The following is a 27,759-nucleotide window of genomic DNA, read 5'->3' on the forward strand; positions in this document are numbered from 1 at the left end:
GGATCCCTCCCATTCCAATTCAACCAATAGGATTTGAGGATGCCTACAGGCTAATCTGGTTTGTAATGAGACAAATCTGCTTGTGGAATTATTACATTTCAAAATCGTTGTTTATGAACTCATTCTGACTTGTTTTTTCCTCGTCATTTTAGTGAGCTAGGTGGAACAGCAGCTCCAGCTGCATGGCATGGAGCATTCAACTGTACCTACAACTTTGGCGGTCTGGGGTTCAAACCCACATCTGCTTTCAACAACAGGTAGTCAACTGCCAGACAAATAAAGGCATTAGCTGCATTTAAACTTGATCTAGTAGAATTATAAAGCAATGGACCTGTTTAAATTATAAAAGAAACATCAAACTGTTCATTTTTAATTCACATATTATATCTGTTAAGGCTAAGGTTGACAAATTTATCATTTTCAATGACATACTAGACTTTTTCAGCTCCCACAGTAGAGAGTAAAATCTATTTTTTCTAACTAGAATCTCCTGTTAGAGATGAATCAGCAGTGTTGCAGTTGGAAATCCTTTGTCTCCATTCCTTGTTGCTTGGATGATGACTTGCTAATTATTCAGACATTTACATCATCTATGTGTGCCGAAACTATTTCATCTGACAGGAGCAGTTAACAGTCGTACCCCACGAGCCATCAGACTGTCTAGGAATGAGGAAAACTGCAGAGCTATTATTACAGAATGATGCAATGCAAATTTACTGGGTTTTTGATCCTTTATAAAGTTATTTGTATTGATCTGAAGATAACAGAAGGATAACAAAGGTAAGTCATATTAGGATGAATGCTTTTTAGCAACATTTGTCAAGGATATCTGGCAATTTGCACTTTGATATGCAAGTGTTCACAGCAACATAAGATGACTATCAGAGCTCCATAGAGGATAAATCCTCTATGTCAAAGCTGCAAAATCAGCAAATATTCAACTCACTTACTTCAACCCCATCAGAAACATGCGTGTTTTAAATGGGCCTCAATTGCATCCTGTTGAAGCCTTCTGCCCTTCTGCAGGCCTGGATGTGGAGGTGCAATACTGGCTCCTGTCACCAGGGGTCAGAAAATGCTTTGAGACAATCCTATGGAACCAGTTGGCATTTGGGGTTACTTTCCCAAAAAACTGAGTGACAGTAGTGACTACAAACCCAGTCAAATTGGCAATCTGGAAAAGGTAATTCATTTCACAGATCCATCTCATCAAAATAATGCCAATAGTGCTGTTTAGCACAGATAATAGAAATGTGTAGGCCAAATGAAGAAATGTAAAGGAATAGAGAAAAAAGCTATGGATAGAAATGGGAAATGACAAGAAGTGTGAAAGCCTTATGTGACTACATGGGTTCTTCTCTACTTTATTTCCTGTTCAGGCTCTCCTGTAAGCACAGGTCTGTTAGGGACTGCTGGTTTTATCCAGCCACCTCCTCTCCGGTTAAAGTATTGTGTCAGTCACACCCATATGAGCCTATCCAGCCACTGCAGAAACACAACTTAGAGGTAGCACTGGTGTGTAATAAATAAAAGTGTGTGTTTGTGTGGGTTGGTGGATGGGAGACGTTGGTGGTTTGATTTAATTTTATACATTGACCTTTATTCTCCTAAAAAAAGATGGGCTCCTTTAGTTCTTGGTTCTTCTTAAATTATAAACCACGTTACAAAGGTGGGTCAAATGCATTTAATTGCAATTTAGAAGCATGAAATAGGCATTCATGGCAACAGAAAACACTTAACAGAGCTCCAGAGACAAGCTGTAGGTGTATAACTCACACAAATGCAAAATGGTTACTAGTCTAACAAAGAGGAGCAGAAGAGATGTATTTAAAGGTACGTGACAAGGATATAATGGACATGTGTTGTCAATACCAGTTGACAAGCAGTAATCTTATTAAATCCGCTTATAGCGTTATTTTAAGATGTTTTCATTAGAGTGTGTTTTTGTGATTTTGTCTACCCACTGTAAGTAAAAAAAAAAAACATCATCATGTTAACCATCTTTTGGATGTTACACAAACTACAATGACCCCATTATTTCAGGACCAGCCTGTAATCCATATTTCAGCACATTGCAGGAATGACTGGCTGTTTTTGTTGGTGAGACATTTATAGACATTCCTCTATATTTTTAGATGGGGAATATTTACAGAGGATGGATTCTTTTTTCAGCAATGCCGTACTTGACATTCACACAGTTTGACATTTGTATTTTGCAGGACTGCCCAGAACAACCAAAGTCTGTCTGTTCATTGCCACTGAGCAGTTTCAGTGGAGCAGTAGAAGCCTGGGGAGGAAGCCCTTTATAGCTTTAAGGTTTTCTCTCATGCCAAATTCTAAACAATCTGCAAGAATATAAATCGAGCTGACTCTCTGTTCTCAGGCTTTCTTTTGTGACTATTAGTCAGCTGCTTTCTTTTAGTGAGTTATATGATATGTGATATCAGAGTCCTGGGTCTGTTTCTAGTGATGCACATTGGCCTGTCAGTATGTCTCTAATTTGTCGAACTTTAATATAGTTTTGAATAAGATACTTACTGTTCTAAGGAAGACTCTGGATCCTGTATGATGTGATAGTACTGTCATCAGGCTTGAGACTTTAAAATATATAAACAGAAAGCCTGCATTGGATACTGGGGGTCTGACAAGTTTAAAAGACCTTTATAAAGCAGGGAGGGTCAAATTAAACACATTTTTAAATTACATTATGGGAAGTAGTATTTCCATGATGTTTGTCAATCAAAAACAACAACAAAGACAGGTGCTACTCGCCAGTCGCAGAGTTTATTCTTTTAAATATACATAGACTTTTTCCCCATATTAAATACCCCACCACCCTTCCCTCCCGCATCAACCCTCCCTCCCCCCATTTCTAATTCTCCACTTTCTCTGTTTCCCACCTCCAGAGAGAAAGCTCGTCCGGCTGAAAAAACACACTCTACTTTGTGCAGCATATTGCTTATTAAGACATTTGCGAAAAAAACAACATAAATTAGAAATACTACAGCTTGTTGTTTATTTTTTTCATTTTCTGCTCCAACATCAGACTGTTCTGAACAGAATCTAAAAAAAAAAGGAAAAATTGAAAAAAAGAAAACAGCACAGTGTCCCTCAGTCTGACTACACAGATTTTACTGGATTGCCCTGCTTTTCATGACATGGTATGACCCTCCTATCTTGAAGTGTACACATCGGTCTGTACCATGATAGGTGAAATGGTAAGAAGAGAAATGTTTTCGTCAACAAGTGTCCTGAGTTGGGTCAAATCGTGTAAGTGTTTTATATCAAGTCTCGAATAATAAGACACCCGGTCAAGATGGCGGATTTCATTCCAGCCTTCGCTTTCACTAGTGTTTGCGTCTCTGCTCATCTTCTCTCCTTGTAAGAAAGTTTACGAGTTGGTGAGGGGGTAATTATTTTCTTCAAATCAAAGTCATGGACATGCTTTTTGTTTGTGGCCTTTTGGAAAAATGTAAGTTATTGGTCCGATGAAGCGGTTGGAGCTGCAGGCAGAGTGAAGGACAGTGTGATACGGCACTAAAGGAAAATCCAGGTGTTTAAAGTCACAAGGCATGCATGTTAACACTGAACTCAGAGAGTCACCACCAGAAGTGTTTCAGCTGTGACGTGTGTAGTATGTGCTGTGTGGGTGTGTCGCTGTTTGTGCATTTCTTTTTTTGTACAGATAAAAGTGTAGTAAATGTCCTGCTTTTGATGTTTGCTGAACGGCTCTTACGCTTTTTTTTTTCTAAAATCTTTTTCATATCCAATGAATGGAAGATACAAGGAATTCCCTGTTTGTTTAGTGACATTTTCTATCACCAATTTCTTTTGACGGATTTAATTTTTCTAATGCCGAATAAATGCATAAAAGGAGCACATTTACTAAAACACTGTATCATATGTGCACGTGTGTCTTGTGTGCATGTGGCGTGTCTCATCAAGTCTTATCAAGTTTTGTGTCCATCATTCTAGCAGTTCGTCTATTTCCCTCCCTCCTCTCTAGGAAGCACGGGAGGGGCTGCATTGGCGCTGGGGAGGGTCAAAGGGTCAAGCTGGGGTCACACGCGGGGAGAGTATTTAGGGTTTCTTGGCACCTCGGTGTAAGATTTCAGCTCATAAGGGATCCCTGTGTCCACTTCGATGGATTTGCGGGAGAATAGCAGCCGGATATCATTGTGCAAGTAGATCTTCCCAGATTTGGAGCTCTGGAATCTGAAAGCAACCAAAAAAAACGTGTTAGCAATAAACTTTTTCGCTAACTATGACTTTCATGTTGTTAATGTAATCTAATGGTACTTTTCCAGACATCCCGACACAGGCTAGTGATTTTAAGTCAAGTGTTAAACAAAACTTCAGGTATAAAAACGCAATGCAGACAGTTGAACTGTCAGTCATACCTGAGATGTATCAGGTAGCAGAGAATCTTCTTCCTGTCTGGAACTCTGCCCCCTGGAGACGCCTCGCCCTTCCCCTCAACCCCCTCCTCCACGGGCACCAAGAAGATACGGTGGCGCAGGAAGGTCATGTGATTAACGGGCATGTCGCCGAAGTTGTAGGTCACCAGGAACATCTTCACCACAGTTTTGTTGGGATTAAATAAGGTCTGAGAACAGATGTAAGACCAAGGTCAGCATTTCAATCACCAGAAATAAAACAGGCAGTGGTTTTAAATTAAGTGTACAAGAGATTATTTTTCACTTCAGATTAAACATTGTGGTAACACAAATGAGATATAGGCAACCCGGGTTTATCCGAGCAAAGACACCTACCACTTGAATGGTCCCTGCTTTGGGTATGCTGTATCCTTTCTTTCCAAGAGGCTCGAGAGATATCACCCCCTGTGAGGAAGAGAGACAGAGACACAGCAATGATTAAATGTCCTCAATCACTGTAATTGCACAATAACTTGTTCTTTTGTACATTTGAATAGCTGTGAGCTTCAGGATCTCTGTGAAGAAGAAATGTGCAAAAATGTAACTTTCTAGGCAGCAGCAGTATGACAGCAATATTACAAAAGTAATTTTCATTTCTGGTTTGATTCTCTGAAACACATTAGGTTATGCAGGTAAAACCAATTCCTCATCGAAACCACTAAACACACAGGAAAAACAAAAATCCTACTGGAAAGAGGACTAATTCTAAAATAAGTCCATCATTCTGTAGTTACAAAGGCAGCTACATATAATATTGAATGCCACTTTTATACACAGCAACTCAAAGTCAACATGAGGCATGAAGCTAAGGAAGTGAAAACAGCTGTTTTCAAAGGGTCTAGTGTAACAACAGTTGCAGTTTCAGACTTGTGTAAGCAGAACTAAGGTTGCTCACACATTAATCCTGGTTGTACCTTGCTAAGTACTTGGTGATCTTATGATATATAATTCTGTATCTGATCAATATATAGTATTCAGTACTGATGTGAGAAAAAAAGCGTGTAGGAAAGTAAAAACACAACACATATTTTTTTACATCTGGTTCCGGCAAGCCAACATCAACCCTGTTGAAGCCAATTCTATATCTGTTAGTGTTTTTGGAAGTTGTTCAGACTTCTAATTTTGCATCTTTTTTCTTTCAGTATTAGTGTATTATTTTCATACTAGCAAACACACTACCAGCCGTGTGCAAAACACAGTGTTGTCTTTGTGTTTGGTTTATTGTTTGTCTACCAGTTACACAACGTCTTACAGACAGACCGACACACACACACACACACACACACACACACACACACACACACACACACACACACACACACACACACACACACACACACACACACACACACACACACACACACACACACACACACACACACACACACACACACACACACACACACACACAGACTGACCAGGAAGGGTGAGGGTGCGCTGTGCTCTGAGATGTCGTAGTATGTAACCTGCACCGGCAGGGTGACGTGCTGTGGACAATAAGAGCCGCTGGCACCGATCTCCGCTGTGAAGCCCTCAATCCGGCCTGATGGGGAGAATCGTCCCTTCAGTATGGACTCCTGGAACACACAAGAGAAGAGAGTATGTAGTTGTCAACAGGAGAAATTTAAAATTCTTTATACTGTAAAACATAAGTGAGTATGAGTATTTACTGGAGCACTCTGAGTCAAGTTGGGCCAAAAAAATCAGAAAAAAAAAAACTTGGACTGTGAAGTCCATAAAAATGTTTTCATTAAAAGCAAGTGTTCAACACAGTAATAAAATATCCATCTGCAGACAAACAACAATGTGAGCCAAGAGGAGGTTATTTTAAAAGCATGAAATCGTGAAAAACATTATTATATTGTTAACCATTTTAATGCCAATATATTATGATTCTCTTTGTAAAATGATCTACACAAAGTAGTAAAGCAAAAATCATAGTTATGTTACCCATGTCATTTTGGCATTAGCTTATTTTTACCATTAACTTAGTCCTTATAATCCTCCGATTAGCTCCACCCTCTCATGTCACTTCCGGTTACAAAAAGCCAGGATGGCGACTGCCAAAAACCAAGATGGTAACGCAAAAATGCTGAACATGAAGCTTGAAAAAGGCAGTCAACAAACCAATTGGTGACGTCACAGTGACATGTCCACTTCTTATATACTGTCTATGCCTGCTTTTCCTGCAGTTATGTGTGTAAAATAATGTGTACCTCAAAGTTGCCAAGTAGTGATCTGCTGATGGAAGATGAGGGCCAACTGGAACGTGTGGAGCGACCGGTGTCTGTGTGTCTGCTGCTGCGCAGCTGCCGACTGAATACGACAACAAAAACAAAGAAAACAAACCATTGGTCAGTGGAGGTTAAGATTATAATCATGTTATCCCCACTAACATGTCATGGGCCTCTGAGAGTGTCGGAGTATTCAAGAACAGATGGAAAATAAAACCTTCAATTCAGAAGTTAGCATTGAAGTTATCTCATCTATACACATGTGTGCATTTTCTTGAACTCTTAACATGCACTTCCTGAAGTTTAGGCGTTTTCTAAATCCCTTTTTAGAAAGCGTGTCTTTTTATGTTGTTATTTGTAATTTAATTATATGACTTTGTTGGAAATATAATGGAGCACTCACCTTTTCAGTCGCAGCCCACTTTTGAGCCGTCTTCCTGATCTTGTGCAGTCTGTGGGGGTCTGTACAAAGAGATGAAAAAAGAAATTAGAAATTACAAGTTGTTCTTCTCTTTGAATATCCAGATTTATTTCAGCCCTTAGCTATTCCCAAATAAGTAACTGGCTTGAAATGCTAAACAACTAAAGTTCTCAATACAGACATGTAAAAAAAGATACTCAAATAAAGACTAAATGGGAAGGTGTTAGTGTTTCTGTATTTCTGTGAGAGAACTTTATAAGTGTAAATGTTTATTTCAGGTGTCCTCTTACTTACTGAGCACTGACTTTTGGATGTGCCATCACACGCATAAACATTCCCCATTTCCAGGCTGCCGCTCATCTTAAAGGCCACCCAACTGTCAGAAGGCACCTCAGTACCCAAACCTATGCTACCTGCTGGACATTTGCCCACAGCAAACCTTTCACTCATGGTTAGTCTATTGGTATCAGCCAACCCTTGGTTACACTGGCTCTCTACAGAGCTTGGAGCTCTCGGTCAGCTTGTCAACTCATCGTCACACTCGACCAAAACCACAGACGGCATTTTGGAATATCCTCCTGTCTCCCCTTTCTGTGCCTGTTAAATATATTTTTCCTAACTTTTTATTCACTGAAATATCACCTGTGACAATTTAGCCTTGCTTCTCTTCCTTTCACTTTCCTCGATGTCCTTAAATTGTGTCCACAGGTCTTTCTTACATCTGTTTCTATCTGTGCTTACCACACGCATACTCTAAACACCTCATGCCACAATGAGCACACCACTGTATGAAACCTATTGTAACCATAAGCACACTCCCATCCCACACACACACAAACACACACACACACACACACACACACACACACACACACACACACACACACACACACACACACACACACACACACACACACACACTAAAAGCTCTTTCTGGCCCCCCAATGTTCAAAAATGGCCAATTCACTTCCAGAACCATTTTTTAAGCAGGATCTATGTCCATGTGCGTGTGCATGTGTATGAGGGACACAGCACACTCATGTGGGGAACAATGGACCCTCCATCAATGGGCTTTATTCTGGAGCTACTCAGCCTGTTCCAGCATGGCGTGATAATGAGCCTCCCATCACTTCACTCTTTCACATTTACTCATTCTCTTAGTTTCTTTTTATTTATGACTCAGCCTCTTTTCCAGGACGTTCAAGTCTCACAGATGTCATACCATCAACCACTGCCTTTGAACGTCGATTCCTTATTCAAAGCCTCTGCATGTGGTGGTCCAAATGTTTTTGGTCTAAAAGCATGGCATGCAAATATGCACATGCAGTTTTATTAATGTATGCTGCCATTAAGCCAACCAAAGCCTCATAAAAAAAACAACAACAACTGTATTCCTCAACTCTAACTTGCTTCTTTCAAGTACTTTATGATAGGACAAATATTACAATCTTAGGAATATTTTGTTTCATCCATATATTTCAGACTTTTGCACTGAGATCATCGCTAATGGGGAGCACTTTCTCAGAGCTAACTGCATTTCTGTCACCAAATGTACTCAGTAATGTATAATTCTGCATCTTCGTTGACTGCAACTTACCAGATTTCCACTGTACATTATGTGCTAAGCTAGCTTGTGAAGTAGCTACTCGTACACCAAAGGGTGTTACTGTCTGGTAGCTGTCAGTCAAGTTGCATAACAGCTGATGTTAGCTATAAGCTAGGATAGTATTTTGAACTGACACAGTTGTTTTGGTAAATTAAATTAAACAAAAGAAAAATTCCAAGTCAGAAGTATACGGGATATGCTGACCTTAGGCCGGTCCCATGCAGAGGGCAGCAGGTGATTCCAGTAAGGGGCAGCTTTAGCGTCAGTGCTGCGACATGAGGCCGGGCCAAGTCCTGGAGCCAGCAATGACAGCCTGCTTCTCTTGGATGTGGAGGGGCCCTCGTCTTCTGAGCATGACTCCCCTGTGTCGCTCGGGGACAGCAGACGCTTTTTGGCTGGCCAGTGGCCTCCAGCGGATAGACGGTGGCCATTACTGCTTGGAGTTTTCTCCCAGGAAGCCAGGCCAACAGAGGATGAGGAGGCAGCCTGGGTGGCACTTCGCTCAGGTGGGGAGGATTCAAGTCCAACTTCCCATTCGGTGGCCTCCCCTGGCTCCTGCAGCTCTGTGTGGTGTGGGGGGGAGAAGGGGCCTGGAGGGCTGGTGGGACTAGCAGGGTTGGGAGTCTCATACATGGACATTTCATATAAGTGGGGGCTGGGCTGGCCTCCAGATGAGCCGTTACCGCAGCTCTCATTTGCAGGACTACCTAGTGAGTGTGTGGGTGTGTGGCCCCCATTAGGTGGCTCGGTCCTGGCTGAGCTACCAAGGGAATGGCCCTGGTCACAGAGATGTCCATGCGGGTCACACATTGGGGGTGATTTAGGTGAGAGTGGAGCAAATACATCAGGAATGGGCCTGTCATGATTGTGCTGAGTTGGGCGTCGGGAGGGGTTGTTGCTGGGCGAGAGGGGTGGAGACCTTGGTGACAGTCCCCCCTCAGAGTCTCTGTGCTCCATCTGTGTGCAAGAGTATACAGAACCAGGCCCACTAGGGCCCATCGCCAACCCCATCCCAACACCTTGAGCTGGGGCTGGCCCACACAGCACCCCTCCCTCCAACGCCTCATTGTCTAAGAAGTCCCCAAGGTGGGGGCGCTTAAGAGTCAATTGCGGCTCCTCTAGCCCCCTTTTCACGCCCACCCGGACAGGCCTCTGTTGGGTATCAGTGTGGGTTTCTGTGGAGGTAGAAAATCCCCCTAACTGGGAGAAAATGGAGAGCTGGTAGACCTTTTGGAGGCGCAACTCCTCCTGGCCAAAGTGCCTGGGCGCTCCCGGTCTGACACCAGGGTCTAGGCCCTGTGTTGGGGCTGTAGGTGGAGGCAAGTCCCCCTCCTGGGCTGGAAGCTCTAATGGAGCCTTTTTGTGGGCTAACTCAACGTGAATGTGCCGCATGGTTTCTCTGCTGGAGGATAAGAGTCTTGAGTAACTTGCTACCGGGTCAAGTAAGTCCTCACAAGTGCCAGTAGGCAGAGGAAGATGTTACACAGGAATAGGAAGTCCTACAATTCCTGCTGGGATGCTGTCAAGCAGTGTGAAGTAGGAAGCTGAGCCGCACAGCACCTGAAAGGAACAAAATACAGATTACTATCCAGGTGAGACTTCAATGAAGAAATCAATAATCACTGTATGAGTGATGGAAAACCTAAAATAGCCTCATACAATTCAAAGGAAAAGAAGGCATTGGACCTTTATTAGCTGTCAACAATATTGTGAGAACATCTAATGATATATAGATATCTGCTAGATAGACACTTGAGACTTTTGATCAAATGACTATGATGCCATGACTTCACTATGTCATGGTGTTATCTGAACAGTGTGTGGTTGTAAATCAGGTACTAATATATTTAGACATAGTTTGATTGAACATACAATTTAAGCAACACTCAGGACCTTTCAGCTTTAAAACAGTATGAAAATACAGCTCTTTAAATGCATTAATGGGCCACTATACATAATGCAATTTAGGAAAGGCATAACCCAATTTGTCTCCTTTGTAATTGAATGAATATATTGAGACAATGACCGATATCAGCATCTCACCTCTGTGCATGTCCTTGTCCAATTTTGCCCGTGTGGACAACCTGCATCTGGCACAACATCTGGAGGTTGTGTCTAAAATTGTTTAGTAGAGAAATCCGTTTATCTCCATGGCAGCTGCCATGAAACAACGCCAACATCCCAAGATAGGTAATCAGGAAATGGTAAGGACTCCACCGGAAGCAGGAGTAAAGGAGGTGAGCACAAAAACTACAACCTAGGGAGAAATAAAGAGGTACATATATAAATTGTAATAAATTGCATACCTTGGATTCATTTCCAAGAATCAGTTTGGATTCATTTAACCCAGAAGTAACAAGCAAATTGTTACTGCACATTAATAGCATTATGATTGTTGAATAAGGATAAGGCCTGAAGGCTAAAACGTACCACATGGGCCGAGTGTCAGTATTGCAGGAAGCTCTTGAGGGGAAATGTCTCTGAACTGGAATTGGAAATAACTCTATTGGGGCTCCCTATGTGGTTGGCTGATAGCCAGACACGCCCTCCTTCTTCCCCTGGGCGTGGGGTGTGGCACGTCTGTGGCATCATGACAGGGTCATTCCACCCAGAATCCCTGAGGAAACAGAAAGATGTGGAAAAAGATGTAATCAGTGGGCAGTTAGTTTATCTGACTTTCCCACTAACAGTCACAGTAATATGAGACTTCATCCTGAAAACACACAAACATTCAAAATTACACCAAAGAGAGCCACAGAAACACACATAGGTCCTCATACCTGTGCATACTTGAACAGACATGCACTGTAGCAGACAAAGGCACACGTATTGTGCAAACTGAGCAAGTTAGGAAGTCAATATTTAAGTCTAACTGTACTTGAGAAGAACACAAAGGACAAATCAAATTACATAATATGTCTCTATCCATTTAAGGACTCATCAAGGCTGACTAACTTGGCGAGAAATATTAGTCTCATTCTTTTTTATTTTGTTCAGTACAATAACCCAAACACTTTGGGTTGATGGTCAAACATAAAGGAGCCACTCGTGAAACAGAGAGTTTGATGTTTCCAGTTCAGGTTTGGCACCAAATAGCGCTAGGCTAAGTGAAGCGGCCTTTTGCCCGACCCACTTGGACCCGAACTTGGGAATATGGGATGGATTGGGGGTGGTGTCGTCACAGTGAGCTGTAGCTGTGGCAACCAGTAGCCCAAGGATAACAGCTCCTTTGTGCTCGACCACAAAGAGGGAGAAAGGGAAGCAGAGCTACACAGAGAAAGGGGAGGGGGGGGGAGTCTGCAAAGATGCTCCTCCAAGAAAATATCTATCAAAATGGCTGTCCTCCATGAGGTGTGTACAACAAGCCAAACATTTCAACACAACGAGACAAAGGCCTGTGTTTTGTGAACCTAAAAAATAAGCCAAAGCTTGAAATGTTAATTGTGACAATTGAAGGATTTTGGAAATAGCCAAGAAAGGTGGCCTTACTAACACCCTGCTGGCACCCATATGAAGCAGTAGAGAAGTGAATTACAGTTGGTTCCCAGTCAGACCTACATCACAGCACCCTGTTTCTTCACTTTCTAGTATTTCCTTTTGAATCATCATGACTATATTCATCATTTACACAGATGTGATGAAACTCGCCTAAAGATCAAGCAAGAGTAAAGATAAAAAGGAAATGTATGACCAGAGTTGTTCATAGGTATTTTCCACTAAAGTGAAACACCTGTAATGAATCCAAGGATGCAACTGTAAGGGACGTTGTATAAAACCCCTGAATTCCTTTACAGGTATGTAATGCTCCAACTAGCCACTGCATAACTTACCTAGCTGCACTCTTGGTGACCTGCAGCAGATTTTTAAATCACTTTGCTGAAAAAAAGTTTTTTTATGTTTCAGATCTTTCTTTTACCAAATTCTATATTCTGTCAAGACAATACAGTTTTCAACTTCAACAAGATGGGAGGGATCATCTGTCCAAGACATCCCTATGCAGACACCAGAATGAGAGGGATACAAATAGAGGGACATAAAAAGAGGAAGTAGAGAGAGACTGACCCTCCCCCCTTTGCATTATTACCTGATTATACTCAACTGCAATATATTATCAGGTAAGTTGCTTACCTGTCACTGCAAACAAAGAATTGTATGGGGTCGATATCAGGAATGAAGCTTTTGTCCCCTGTAATTACTCACATGACATATGGTCCTTACGCAGTCACACACACAGTCACAATGAAAACCCAGCTTGGGTGGACTCACACACACGGAGTGCCTCTCCCAAAACACTGACAACCCAAGATAGGGTAGGTCTAGGTGGGGGTGGTGAGACACTCTTGAGCCAAACCAAAACTGCCCAAATCAAACAGGGATATCTGGTTAATCAACACAATACGAGAAATCACCTCCTCTTGTTTGGTCACCCTCCCCTGAATTCAGGTGGATCCCTACAGTGAGCGCCCAGGGGCGGACACTGGGTGGGGGATGGGGAATGAATGGGAGAAGAGTCAGCATTGAGTATTAATAGTCACTGCTTGTGTCATAGCTCACTGGGAGAACCCAAAGGCTCTGTGCTAGTTCCCACTTGATTTCTGACCTTGTTTTGAACTAGCTGGGCATGAGGCTGGCAGAGGCATCCCAGGCCCTTTTCAGGCTTGATCCAGGAGCCAACAGAGGAGGGGGGGAACTCTGGCCTCAACCCAAGAAAAGGCTTCAGGTTGCTGTGCTTGTGTGCCAGCTCAGACTTGAGATCTTAGGAACTCTATTACTGCATCGCTGAACATTGTAATGTTTTTAATACACTCACACCTGCCCCCTAAGACAATGTTCCCATGTACACCTCTAATCTACATGTACAATCTGATCTGTGTAAAATGCTAAACCTGTGCTTTTCACACAGTGAAGGGTATGACATAACACCTGTACTTCACCTGTAATCCTCTGTATATAAAACTACTGCAAAACTACTCTTTGCCACTTCAGTGAACCAATTTTAATAATATGGGTGACTAAAATGTTAAAACTTAAAAAAGTTTACACTTAAAAAAGATTTCGCACATAATTTGCAGGCCAGGCACAATCTCGATGTAATATCTATAGCATATCTGAAAGTGGACCGGCAAGCAATCATTCAGAATGAGATCGGGCGAGAGCAGAAATGGTGTGATGACAGACAAAGGAATGAGAAATGCCTGACAAGAGGGAAACACCCAGAGCGAGAAGGAGAGAGACAGAGCGAGTGATGTTTTTTTTTTGCAGTTTAAAAAAAATATTCAGTAGTAAATAAAACAGCAGGTCCCTGTGCATATCAGTGAATCTGCACACCAGAAACATCCTCTGAAAAAATTAACATGTGAATTTACTCAAGCTAGTGCTGTTTTACTCAGTCACACCTCAGGTTTGTTTAATTTGCATGAACAAAGGAGGTGTGTGTGTGTGTGTGTGTGTGTGTGTGTGTGTGTGTGTGTGTGTGTGTGTGTGTGTGTGTGTGTGTGTGTGTGTGTGTGTGTGTGTGTGTGTGTGTGTGTGTGTGTGTGTGTGTGTGTGTGTGTGTGGCTGAAACCAAGAAAAATGAGGAAAAAAGGTAAAAAAAAACTAGAATGGAGCCTGTTTTGGCTCAGAAACCCAATGAGACAAAGATTCAGTTAAGTGTTGAATGAGGAAAAAAAATGCATTTAAAAAGAGGTACAGTTTGCCTCTCATCAAAATGAGAATAAACTTAGACATGTTTCTAGAAACATTGACATTGAAAAAGTTTGTACTTGTAAATGTTGTTTGCTGTCTAAAACCTGATCTGACTACTAAATGTTACTGTGGACTAAAACTAGAGCTAAAACTCACAAGGGCATCCAAACCAAAGCAACAGCATCAAGAAACACTAGTTCTCTTACACACAGCCATGTTTAACGACTGAGGTCAAAGGGTTCAACACCTTTAACTCGAGGCAACCTGCAGTTGAGCTCAAACATTTTGTTCAGGAGATGTTAATTTTTGTGAGGTGTGTAGAAATATGTGCTGTGTGTTCCTTTAGGCCGAGGAAGGATGTGGTCAATTGGTCAAAGATCAAAAGTCACACATCAGGAGGACCAGATGCTTTTAAATTTCATCACCATGAGACCGGGACCCTGTTGCTCCCGGTTAACTTTGAAAAGTTGCACATGTACAGAATGAAACACACTGACACACACAGTTGTATTGCACACACTTTTCATCAGGAGGTAAGACGACGACTCTGGCCTCAAAGTCAGCTCTAACTGAAATGTAGGATTGAAGAGGGCATAGTTCACAGCTAGCACCTATTGTCAGAAAATACCCTGACATTTGGCCTGTGTACATTCATCACAACACCCAGATGCATGTGTCCACACACACCTACGCACGCACACCTACAAATACAACAGCTTACCACGACTCTTAACTTTGTTTACAATCTTCATGAGAAGTGCAACAAATGCATCCACTGAATAATTCTGATTTGAAATCTAATGTTCATTGACAGTTGCTGCACATAAATTGGTAAAGGGAAAAGACCAGCTGCTCTTACTAGTTTAAAGATTATATTATTTTATTATAATACAAGATTTTGTTCATATTATACTTTACTTAGGTATGTGGTACTATAGATTCAAAAGCGGTTAGAGTTGCAAACTTTTTAAGTAAAACAAGTGGCTCTGGGATCTAGGGAATTGAAATGTGAATAATTCTAGATCCTGAGTTGCCGGGCTGGATAGCTGCTCACAACTAGGTTATATTCCACTGACACTAATATGTCATGTTTTAATTTCTTCCATGTTCTTCCATACAGAGGCATAAAGCCTTCAGAGAAACACTGTGCACTGATGCATTGCCACAGGAGTCAAAACGCAAGGTTGTTCCCCTGTGCTTGTGTTTATATTTGTCATTTTGAAGACTTAAAAACACACCTATACATTAAGAAGGGCAAGATGCTGTCAAATTATTTAAAAAGTAGTGGCTGATTAGATTACAACGTATCTATCAACACACAAACTTGACAGCAAATTCTTCTTTTCACTTTTTGCCCAACTAGCCCTTGATAAAAGAGAAGGGGTCAACATTGGCTTCCATGTTATAGACAAATTGCAATTACTTTTCCAAAATGAATGACATAAGCTCATCATCTTGAACAGGTCTTTTGTAAACATTCTTGTCTCTAGCTGCACTTTGCCCTCCTCGTGTCCTCAGTCCACCCGTTGCTCCAAGCCAGGTGTGATAACGTCAGCATGAAGTGAGCAGCCTCCCAAACGCCCCGATTGCCTCATCAACCTTTAGCAGAACCCGCCTAGGCTACTCCCTTTGCTGTGCCTGGTGGCTGATAGTACACGTATGTGCCCCTTCTCTGACACACAAAAAAAGTTGCTAAGGGCTGCTGCAAACAATCACCTGTTGATTCAATTACAGCAGCCGTGAAGAGTATGAAAATCGGATATCAGTGTGAACAAGGAGATGGAATCACAGCAGACTGTGTGTGTGAGAGAGAGAAAGAGAGTCAGAGTGTGTTTGAGTATCACACAAAGACAGGAAGCATCAATGAAAGAGCCTGAAAGTGACAGGGGACAGCTCAAGTTGACTGAAACTGATAAACCTCTGAGCTGGAGAATGTTACACCAAACACACATACAGTACTCAGGCTGGAGAGGCATGGCAGTCTAAACTAAGCTGGCTCAGTGACATATTTGCTGAGAATGCTTTTTGACATGGGGTCCCTTTCTGTCTCTCCCTCCCTCCCTCCCTCTGTCTGCCTGCCTGTCTGCCTTTCATGTGGCCATTTTAGGAGACGTTGAGTCACCCGAACCCGGCTGACAATATAACAGGAGGAACATTATTACACTTGGCTTGACAGCAGGAGAACTTGTGACACTCACCCTCTTAGGAAGATGGGGTTTTATCTCGCTGTCTCACTCTCTGTCTGTCTCTCTCCTTCCTTCCTCTGTTTAGTTTTGGTGGCTGGATGGTTAACTCCGCTGCCTTTTTCTTTCTGTCCTCATCTGTGTTTTCTATTTCCACTGGCTCTGTCGACCCTCCGGTTAGTTGACTCTCTTTGCTTCCTTCCTCCTGAATAGGTGGTGTTGAGAAAGACAGAGAGTTAAGTCAACCTTCCTCTGCTTGTTTTGAGACTGAGGAGGCCTGACGGTCTCTCTCTCTCTCTCTCTCTCTCTCTCTCTCTGTGTTGTTTTCTTCCTGTCTACCTCTCTCCACCCTCGGTCACACACATATCGAAAACCCATCAACAACTCTCACCCCTCACCCATCTCACTCTTTCCCTCCCGTTCCTTTTCTCTCTTAAGCCCCCCCTCCTCCTGCCTTCTTTCTTCCTTTCTCTCATTCGAGGCCCCTCCAAAATATCTTGTATGCGAAAGCCACCTCACATGCTCGCGTTCCCCCTTTCCTCTCCTCCCATTCCTCCTCTTCCTCACCCTCTCTTCCTCTATCAATTCACAGGCCCCTCCTTTCAACCCTCTCACTACCCTCCTCTCTCTCTCTCTCTCTCTCTCTCTCTCTCTCTACTTGTTCCTATGTTTTCTTTCTGTCGTTTCCTCTCAGCTGATAGAGTAAGGCGTGCTTTGCTCACTCAGCAGTGAAGGCATACAGTGGAGGGGGGGGGGGGGGGTTGCAGACAGCTGATTGGCTAGAGAAAAGGGGGTCAGCTGTAGTGGCTGAGTTTCTGATTGGCCGGGGGAGGGAGTGAGAGGAAGGGAGGAGGAGGCGTGGGGAAGTAAGACCCCGCCCACCTGCTCCTGCTTGGCCTGTTCTGCAGAAGTAGAGAATGAGACCAAAGAGCAGTTTCCTCAAACGATCTCTATGTTTGTGTGTTACATTTTTTTGTTGTTCTTGACAGCTTCAAGTGTGTTGTGTGTACAGTGTTTAACTTGTGTAATCTCTTCCTATAGTGTACCACTGCCAGCTCCCCAGTTTAGTTGTGTGTGTGTGTGTGTGTGTGTGTGTGTGTGTGTGTGTGTGTGTGTGTGTGTGTGTGTGTGTGTGTGTGTGTGTGTGTGTGTTGTGTGTTGAAAGCCTCAGAGAATAAAGATGCAAACATCTGTGCAAGTCCTTTGCTGTCTTATTCGCTGGCACACAAAGACACTCTGTCCGTGGCATGGAATAGTACACAGCGTCTTCACAAGCACAAAAGCACAAGGCTTATCTGCTATCTGCCAGAGTGCAGATAGAGAATGAAGTGCATGTGAAAAACTTTATCAGCTGAGCACCAGGAGCAGCCCTCAGCTGTGTGCGGGTGTATGTGTTTGTGTATTTTGCAATCTGTGAGCTAATAAGGAACAGCATGTTGACTGGGCAAGAACTATTTCCAACATAGGGATGTGGTTAAGGTACACACAGTGTAAGCAAGTGCATCATACATTTGCGTGTCCCGCACTCACCACACACACACACACACACACACACACACGCACACGGTGGAGATTATACAAGTTAAAGCCCTGTGCACAAAACATACCTGAAGCTGTCAAGACCACATTATTAGCACTCAACTGTGCCCTGCCCTCTAGTTACAGACAAAACTCACAGTAACCCTGACTCCTCATCTACTTCTATCTTTTGCTCACTTTACATCACCCTGTGTCATCATACAGAAGGATGAAGAGAACGTGCATGTAGTTTTACAGAGCTTTTCCTCAACAAAATTAAAGGTCTAGGAATAGAGGGTGTTGTACATTGTGCAGATTGTAAAACTCTTTGACAAAGTTTGACATGGGATTTGGAGTTACTTAAAGTGATGTGACTTGAATCATTCTGCCATTCTAACAGTCATAACAATAGGTTGAGTAATCATGTTTATTGTAATCATGAAAAAAACAAATGTCCTGTTAATTCTGATCAGATGAGGTTTGAAAAACAACACTCGGCTTCAGCTAGGTACCTCCAAATATAGAGACGTGGGAGTAGGGGATATCAAAATAGACAGAGGGAAATAACTGACAGAGAGATCAGGGCAGATTGAAATGAGGCAAGAAGCCCGTAAAAACTGTAATGATGGGGTCTTTCTGCTCTTAAGCAGCACTGTTATTTTGGATTTTGTGTTTCAGCCTACTCAAAACACACTTCTGTCCCTTTAAGAGCCCATGTTGCTTTCCATATTTGGGGGAAAAAGGGTGTGTCTTCTTTATGATGATCCTACTCCATTGAAGGGCACTCTGAGTGCAGCTGAGGAGAAAGAAGCATTGAAAACACTCACTCATTCACATTCCATCAAACACACGCACTGATGCAATCCTGACTCGAGAACAGTGTTTGTTTTGATCACAACGTGGGAGTTGAATTATCTTCCATCGCACGTGAAACACTGCGCTACACACACACACACACACACAGAAACACACACGCGCAAACACAAGCATATCTTGTTTTTTCTGAGACTCTCAAAGTGACACCAGCTGTGTTTTTTGGGGGGTTTAACCCACCAGCACTAAACAGTCACAGCCTTCAAAAACTGAAGAGCTTTAATCGGACAAGCCCAAAACTTCCTTGAGTAAATCATTTAGTCACGGTGTAAAAAAAATAATCAAAAGCAAATCTAATTCCTCCTCCTTCTCGGGGAGGGAGAGAACAAAAGGAGGAGAGGAAGAGGGGAGGTGGAGGAAGGGGGGTCTGTGTAATACTGAACATGTATAAAGAGGAATGGACCCCTCATGTGTGTTTACATGTCCATTTCTGTTGGCATGTACTAAAGTGTTTTAGTAGTACACACATAGATACCTATGCATGTCTAAGAAGTATAAATCTTTTTAAGCAGGGGATGAGAGCAGGCAGCAGACAAACAGCGGACATCAACAAAGCTCCAGTGTGCAGAAGAAAATTTCACAGTCAATATCTACAATGGCATTGAAGCACTGAATAGTTGACTTGCTGGCTCAGATCCATTAGAATTTTGTGATGCAATGTGTCTGGTTTGACCGTAACATTAGAGTGAATTAGTATAATGTAATAAGGTAGTAATATTGTAGGAAGGCCGATGTTTACAAATACAACCATTAGTGTGTGAAATTAATTTTACGGCCCCCTTTGTCCTGTCAGTGTAAAGCATAAATTAAAGCCACGTTAAATCATTTTGATCATAAATATAACATCCTTCCCATTTTCAGTGCTGGCTTTTTCACTTACAGCTCATTGCTTTTGTCTTAGTCCTCATTTTCTATTTATATTAGTGCCAGTTGTTACGTGTCACCACATGTTAATAACATTAACTGCTTTCTATTTTCAACCCTTATTTCTCTGCAGGTCAGCGTGTCCTTCCAGCTTTCTTTCTGCAGGCAACAAAAATATAAAGTAGAACAGGAACTCTGGATAACATGCTTACCTGCCAGTTTGACCACTATAACCAAACCCTCAGCTTTACCAACCTCAGATAGCCAGTTCCTGCCGGTCGTTTCCCACCCAGAGTGGTTGCTAGTTTACATTTCTTGAGCGCTGTAACAATCCTGTTAAATGAACTCTCTCTGGAAGGGTATGTTTGACCAGCTGCCTGATGATAAATAAGATCATAGGCAGAAAAGAAGCTTTCATGGCTAATAATTTAACTTTACAGCCTACTTTACTACCAAGTGGCTATATATGAGTGTCAATTGATATAATGGGTGAGGGTTAAATTTAGGATCGGGGTTAGGTTAAAATTGAGAACATGCAGGAAATAGACATTACTGAACACAGACTTTTTGGCAGTCCATTTTAAACACCGGACTGTCCCAGTAAAGCATTCCTCAAATAACTACTGTTTGTTTTTCCATTACCAAATGTTCCTCTCAATCCACTTCTGCAATCATTTCCACCATTCACGACTAGATTCTGCAAGTGTGGAAGTTTTTCTTTAGAGTATCTAGTTGCTGGTTTTAAATTTCCTGACAGAGATTATTAAAGTTTGGTGTAATCAAGTTCAATCCGGGTATCTTTCAACACCAATCCATCATAAATAGTAACGCAGAATCACAAAGAATCTCTAATAAAGTAACTGATCTACACCTCACACCAACGTTATGTCCTGATTTTTTTACTTCTTTCTTTTGTATGTATTTCAGTGTCTGGTAAGTAACATTCTGACTGAACCTTTAATGTTTAGCTTACTTTTACTGCGGGGAGATGGGAGTAAAAGGAAAGAAACATTTAAGAAATGGTTGATATGTACAAGGAGAAGGGAGAGACACTGAGTGCAATAGAAAGAAATGCAGAGATGGGGAGGAGTGTGGCACCCTGAGTCTTGGTGACAGGCCGGGCCAGCTCTGAGGATGGAATGTTCCAGAGAAATATGTTGCCTATTCATGGTGGACAGGAAATAAAGCCCCATCTCTCTCTCTCTCACCCCACCTCTCCTCCCTTCCTTCTCACACTGAATTCAGCTGCCTGTCTGTTTTTACCTCTCTCTCTCTGTCTCGTCACCTCACTCTCTGTGTCTGTGTGTTTCTTCCTCTTGTCCCTTGTTGTTTTTTTTGTTTTTTTACTTCAATTTGAATCAATTCCTTTTTTTTTTTCTTCCTTCTTCATGCTTGGGGAACTCGCACAGCATGGTGGTGTTGCACCACTCAGACTGGTAGCGGCTGAACGAGGTCCACCCTGCCATCTGGGCATTGAAATCAAAAGATCCCTTTCTTTGTTATGTAGCTCACCAGTACCTAACCAAGGCATGTTTTCACTATTGCAGCAGCCGACACGACTTGTTGATATGGTGGAGAATCTTACAATAGCTTTTAGATATCACTCACTTGTATCGACATTTGTAGGTGTGTGATCATTTCCCAGCAGCAGAATGAGTGGAGGAAACAAAGCATCAGCCTTCTTTAAGATGACCTTAAGCAAAAGTGTATACCAAAACTAAAACACACGATTACACAGAGAGCGGCTCATCCATGTTGGTCGGGGGGGGGGTTTACAGGGTGAAGGGCAGAGAGAGGTCTGGCTAGGGTTAATCCTGAGATCAGTCCAACACATACACACAGGCGTCTGCTCGTTAAGCAGCTGTTAATAATGAGAAGCTTTGGTAGCACAAGAGATGCTGCTCAATGTTTGAGCCCTATGGCAGGGAAAATAGGCAACTATACATAACACAAGCACCTAAATTAAACACAAGCAACCTAAATCAGTTTGACACTGTTTGGATATGGGTGTATTTCTTTGTATGAAGGCCAATGTATCATACTAGATGAAACACATAACCCTTTTCTGCATTAAAATATGACACAGACTCTTTCAATCCAAGCAGCACATAAATCTACAATTTATAGGCTATATCTTTCACAATTATATCTTATTCTCATGTCTCTGTCTCCAAAATGCACCATGAACCCCCAAACTCATTAGGAAAAGCACTGACAGCATGACCTTCCCCTTGATATGGCTTCAATATAACATATTCTTGTTCACTTTGATGACTCACATACTGCATACATGCTGGATGACTAGATGATCCCACTGTGAGACTAATCTTGTGAGATAGCTTGTCATAAATGTAATTTCTTCAGCCCATCTGGTGACTGTTTCTCAACTGTGTCATAACACTGATGGTGTCCTCTGCTTGTTACATTGGGCCACAAACAAAAAGAGATTTTGCCAAGGACTCAGGTCAGTGCAGTTTGGACAAACACGCTCCGGCTCAGCTGTTTCCTGGCTCTGATGAGACGCACAAGACCAGCCATCCACACACACACACACACACACACACACACACACACACACACACACACACACACACACACACACACACACACACACACACACACACACACACACACACACACACACACACACACACACACACACACACACACACACACACACACACACACATTTGCTGCGCACTAACGCTCTGAAATCGTGAGTATACAAAAGAAGATACAGATATGACAATGATAAACAAAATGCTTCACAGCTCCACTTCTTTAGGCCTACTGCGGGATTAGCTCTCATTTCTCTTAGGCTTTTTGGAAAACAAGCAAACACGCAGACAGACACATGTACAGCCCTGTACTCCTTGAAGGTGTTCACTGCAGCTTTAAAACTCTTTGGGAGGACATGAGACGTACATATGCTTTCAGGCCTGCAGGAAATACATTGTTTATGTTCTTTGAGATTAGGGAAAACATGACTGGGCAACTGATTGTTTCAGCCGAAAAGGTACACTGCAAACATCAATGCAAAAGGCTCCCTATTCAGTTTGGATCACTGCCTGAAGGTCATTACTGTTTAAAGAAATAAACAAATCTAAAACATACAAATCAAGTCATAAATTATATTATTAATACATTTCCAAGTGTGAGTATCACAGTTATCCAACAGGGAATTGTTGACCTTTTTTCCGTTCTGCTTAACGGTCAATTCAAGTGACAAATGATGCATGCAAAGGCCCAGGCCTGTCAAACATACTGAGCCTCTACAAAATGGAGAGAATAAAATAAGGATGAATAGACAACGAGAGGGCTTTGATGCTAGGCGAGGGAAATGAGACTAATGACAACTTACTGGAGAGTAATGGACAGAGGGAAGAAGACAAGGTCGAAAGGGAGAGGGGCAGAGAGTGAACAGGTCTTAGCTTGATAAGCTCTGTGATGACCTATTTAATGCACAGAAATACATCTGCCTTCCAACATCTACTCAGGCTGCAAGAAATCATTGCTTAATCTGTCAATTATTTGAAAACAAATCAAAACTTCCCAGAGCCCATGGTGACATTTTCAATGGTTTGATTTGTCAACCAACCATCATAAATCCAAATATATTCAGTTTATGATGATCTGAAATGGTTTTTTAAAAAGCCAAATCCTCTTTTGAGAAGCCTGAACAGCTCCCGTAGGGCTGCAACTAAAAATCATTTTTCATTATCGGTTAATCTGGCAATAACTTTCTTGTATAATCTCATCATAATAATTGATAGATTTTCAAAATGGTTGCTGATTAATTTTCTGATGACTGACTAATCAATAACTTTTATCATTCTTGCTTGATAAATGCCTTGTCCTTCTATTATAGTTGAGGACAGCCAGAGATAAAACTCTCACATACCCAGACTGTACAGGACTGGATATCACAGCGCGTTGTCTCTCAGGGTGTAATGTCAAACCATGCTGATTTATTCAGCAGGTGGTACCGTCGCCCTGCCATCCTCCTCTCTCTCTCCCTGGACTTCTATTGTCAGCTGTGTTTGAATAAAGTTGAACAGGGTGCTCCTATATATGGAGCCACCAAACACCCAGAACAAAGATGGAGAACTTGTCACAAGGGACAATTCCAGATTGACTCACAAAAGATTTTATGCGTTTTTTTCTACTATTAATGAAACATGAAAAAAAAAAAAAATAAAAAAAAAAATATATATATATATATATATATATATATATATATATTAGTGGACATTACTCGTTTTTTAGCTTTAAGACAGTTTTCAATATTTATATTCTGCAGGTATTCTACTGCTGCACTGATCCCCAATATGATATGTGCTGAAGATTTAATTGATTAGATTTTCTAAATTACAACTTCAAATTATACATTTGTGGCTCACGCTTTTCTTGGTCATTGATTGTTTTCAGTCCCACCATTTATGCAACTCCAGCATGAAACAAGCAGTTCTATCCACCCTTCGGAAGGTCAATCAGACCCTACATTAAAATTCAATCCTGGCTGTAGTGGGCTGTTTGAGATACTTAGATTGGACTTAAATAACACAATTATTTCCTCAATTAATCCAATACTTCAAAATACTGCTGAGGCGACTACATCATTATGTTTCAGCTTTCATTCCATTTCTTGTTTTGTTGTGTTGGGTTGGGTCCAATTGTCAATATACTTCAATATACCACATTTGAAATAGTCTCCCAATACTCACTTAATTCATTGACAGGCACTGAAGGCTTTGTAAGAGGACTAGCTAGTTAATTTAATTGACAGACAGTTAAGTGGACAAACTGACGTTTACCGTTAAGCCTGAAGCTAGGTTTAGCTAGTATGTATGTGTAAGGCCCAAGGTGAGGGTTTCAAGGTTAAAGTGGTACCTGTCAAAGATACACAGGTGCTATTTATGCAATAAATTGTTACTAAGAGAGGGAGAAAAATATTTAAACTTGTACTTTCAAGTTTGAAAGGTGTAATTCCCCTAGTGACTTTCTCTCTTTATAACAACCTAGATAATCTAGCTCTCATAAAGATGCAAGTACATTACGTGCATGCACTCACACACGAGAGATCAATATAGCCCAGAGCAGTGTTGAGTACTGCATTTAACCCACATAATCATCCGTAATCTCTGACATCAAATCCTGCAGAGACACATCACAGGACTGACAACAAGCCTTCATCAGCTCAAAGCATTTAATAGCCACCCCCACCTTCCACACATTCAGAGCACTGCCAGGTTCAGACACTAAAAAGGGAGAATTGATACCGTGAACCATAACCACTCAGCCAGAGAGCCATAAGAGGTATGAAAGGTATATTCAATTCAAACATAGAGCACAAAGAGGACCACAGGCTGAATGGTGTCCCTTAACTCAGAATCCTTAATGTCACTGATTATCTGATTAACTAAATAAAAGTATATACTGTAGCTTAAACACAGGCAAGGTAAGAAGAGCCAAAAGCAGGCAAATGTTTAACAGAGGCCGTAACATTGTTAGTCTGGGCCTAATCCATTTTGACAAAATCAGAAGAAACTAGGCTCTTACAGTATCACAAGCCTAAAGTTAGCATCATGTTAACTATAATACTATTCTAGGTATTCGTGGCTCCATATATTACCATGAGAAAACACACGGCTGCTCATGACCACACCCCTGCTTAACTCAATGTACCTGGCTGGGCAGTAAGCATAGACGCATACAAATTATTTGCTGAGGGTGATTATATTAGTAGTTACATATTGTTAAGTAAGCAAACAGAACAGTGGTGGCTAAGGATTAATCGTGTTGTTTGCCTTCAATGTTGAAAAATTCTTTTGTATCACTCACTCCCTTTTTTTGATGTGAAAAGATTTTCTAGGTTTCTTTGTCTAACCTAAATAGACTGAATTCATTTCGTCTTCTTTTTGTTTTTCCAGTGTGTTTTAGCATTTGGAAACTTAAGTTACAAAGTGATCCTTCATGGGACAAGCCCAGACTCAGGCCAGCTAAACATAATGCACCTCGCCTTCATGGTTGATTACAGCAAAGATCTGTGTGACGTCACACTCAGCTGAGGACAAAGCCCACTGGTTTCTCCCAGACAGAAAGGTGGGGGGTGGCTGTCAGAGCAACGCAAGGACAGGCAAGAAAGAGAGAAAAATGTGGAGTTATTGCAGATGGATTTGCTGCGGCAATGTGTGTGTGGGTTTGTGTGTGTGGTATGCAAAAATCTTCTATTTACATACATGTGAGACAGCTAATGGTTTCCCATATGCATGTGTGCTGTATGGTGAGCGTGACTGCATTGACTTATGCCTAATGTGTGTGTCAATGCCATCATGCCCTGCTGGTCGGGATAATGGGAGGCAGTGCAATGCACCTCAGCATAATAACAATGTAATAACTGACTCTACTCTAACACTTTATATATTTTATATACACTGTAACCAGGCTTTAGAGCCAACACATATGCTCCCTTCATTGCATGATGCAATGCAACTCCCAAGTGCAAACCAAATGGAACTACGCCCACTGCACTCAGTGCTATCCCTCTCCTGTAACAGTGATTACCATCACTTCATCCCCTGAGTTATAGCCATAATCTCACAGATATATATTTATACATGTATAAACATATACGGTAGTGCTGGTTGATCCCTCCCTCCTTGCACAGCCCATATGCACAATGCCAGGAGGGCATGAGTGTGCATTTATGAAAATCAAATATTAACACATGCATTTTGATTACACACAAACCCATGATGGTGATAGATATATTGGGGTTTCTATCACTTTGTCTGGAATCACCGCAGACTACATGCACACACACACACACACACACACACACACACACACACACACACACACACACACACACACACACACACACACACACACACACACACACACACACACACACACAAACAAACAAAAAGAAAGACAGAGGAAGGCAGACAAAGCAGGGAACGCCCCCTGCACCCTGCAAGCTTCTGTCAGGTCATCAGCTGGTTTAGGCTAGATTCCTATCATTCTTCACTCTGATTAATGAAGAAAATATTGACTGTGGCAACCTGCACGTTCATAATGATAACATTTAAGCACCAAGGAAATATACATTTTTTTTTTCTTTTGCACACCATCATTAGAGTGCACACAATGCAGAAGATTAAGACAAATGTCAAGATATTGAAGCCTACTCACCTAACAAAAAAAAAAGTGGACTCCGGATGTAAAAAACCAGCTTGGACTGACGCGTCCTTGTCGTTTGGGAGTTTGGCCTTTTTTGTTATCTGTCTTGCTGACTGCTGCGCTGTCGCATTCCAGGTGGCTAAGAAAGAAAAACGACCTCGATGCCAAATCCTGGCCTGGTGTCTGATAGTTAAAACAATCCTACAGATCCAGTCTCATCCTCCCACTCTTTCTTGCCACATAGCTCGCTTTTTTGGCTGACCACGTCCCTTCCTCTCTGTCCTTTTTTCTTTTTTTTTCTGTGCTCGCAGCTGTTTTCGTTGTTTCAACCTTTTGCCTGAAATTCCTCCTGTCCCTTTAAGCGACAACGTTTCCGGGGTTCGCTGGTTAATATATAGGGGGCGGGGCTTCACGGCCAGCTGAGCGCCTGTCATTTAACTGATTGGCCGCTTAGTTTTTCTGTCAACGAATCAGCAGTCAGGGATTAGGCTTTCTTTAAAACATGCAGATTTATTCATAAATCCTGCTCCGTGATTGGTCAATGCGTTAATTCAAGAAACGCCCAGTACACGTGCTTTTTATCCCCTCCCATTCTTTAGTGCAAAGGATGACTGTAGTGCTGGAGTTCCGACTGTCCTAATATTTTACAGAAAAATACAATTAAATAGTCAAATACTGTATACAGTCATACAGCACTTACATCAACATCTGGTAATTACAGTTTATTGCAATAGTTAAGATTGCACTCAAATGC

The 27,759-nt window shown here is 41.8% G+C and overlaps 1 protein-coding gene across 2 annotated transcripts; it reads right to left on the reverse strand.

Annotated features, from left to right (window-relative positions):
- Nucleotides 1-1,679: 1,679 nt before the first annotated feature.
- Nucleotides 1,680-27,347, reverse strand: LOC129101684 (atos homolog protein B). 2 transcript variants are annotated; one of them, XM_054611587.1, is made up of 11 exons: nt 27,018-27,347; nt 16,584-16,773; nt 11,128-11,314; nt 10,741-10,954; nt 8,902-10,257; nt 7,074-7,132; nt 6,653-6,752; nt 5,855-6,013; nt 4,773-4,841; nt 4,401-4,606; nt 1,680-4,215 (listed from the first exon to the last, which is right to left on the reverse strand). In XM_054611587.1, exons 5-11 carry the CDS (start codon nt 10,087-10,089, stop codon nt 4,062-4,064), a joined length of 1,935 nt encoding a protein of 644 aa, XP_054467562.1. In that variant the 5' UTR covers nt 10,090-10,257; nt 10,741-10,954; nt 11,128-11,314; nt 16,584-16,773; nt 27,018-27,347; the 3' UTR covers nt 1,680-4,061. The 2 variants fall into 2 exon arrangements, with proteins under 2 accessions (XP_054467562.1, XP_054467563.1); XM_054611588.1 differs by lacking the exon at nt 16,584-16,773.
- Between the last annotated feature and the right edge of the window lie 412 nt (nt 27,348-27,759).

Source organism: Anoplopoma fimbria, chromosome 13 (assembly GCF_027596085.1).
Source record: "Anoplopoma fimbria isolate UVic2021 breed Golden Eagle Sablefish chromosome 13, Afim_UVic_2022, whole genome shotgun sequence".
Lineage (NCBI taxonomy): Eukaryota > Metazoa > Chordata > Actinopteri > Perciformes > Anoplopomatidae > Anoplopoma > Anoplopoma fimbria.

What these genes read in the sequence shown, in the direction of transcription:
- LOC129101684 (XM_054611588.1), bottom strand. Translation starts at nt 10,089, where the DNA reads ATGCGGCACATTCACGTTGAGTTAGCCCACAAAAAGGCTCCATTAGAG. An exon ending in CTGCATGGGACCGGCCTAAG is followed by an intron (nt 7,133 to 8,901) that starts GTCAGCATATCC and finishes CTCTTTGTACAG; the next exon opens with ACCCCCACAGACTGCACAAG. An exon ending in AAGCAGGGACCATTCAAGTG is followed by an intron (nt 4,607 to 4,772) that starts GTAGGTGTCTTT and finishes ATCTGTTCTCAG; the next exon opens with ACCTTATTTAATCCCAACAA.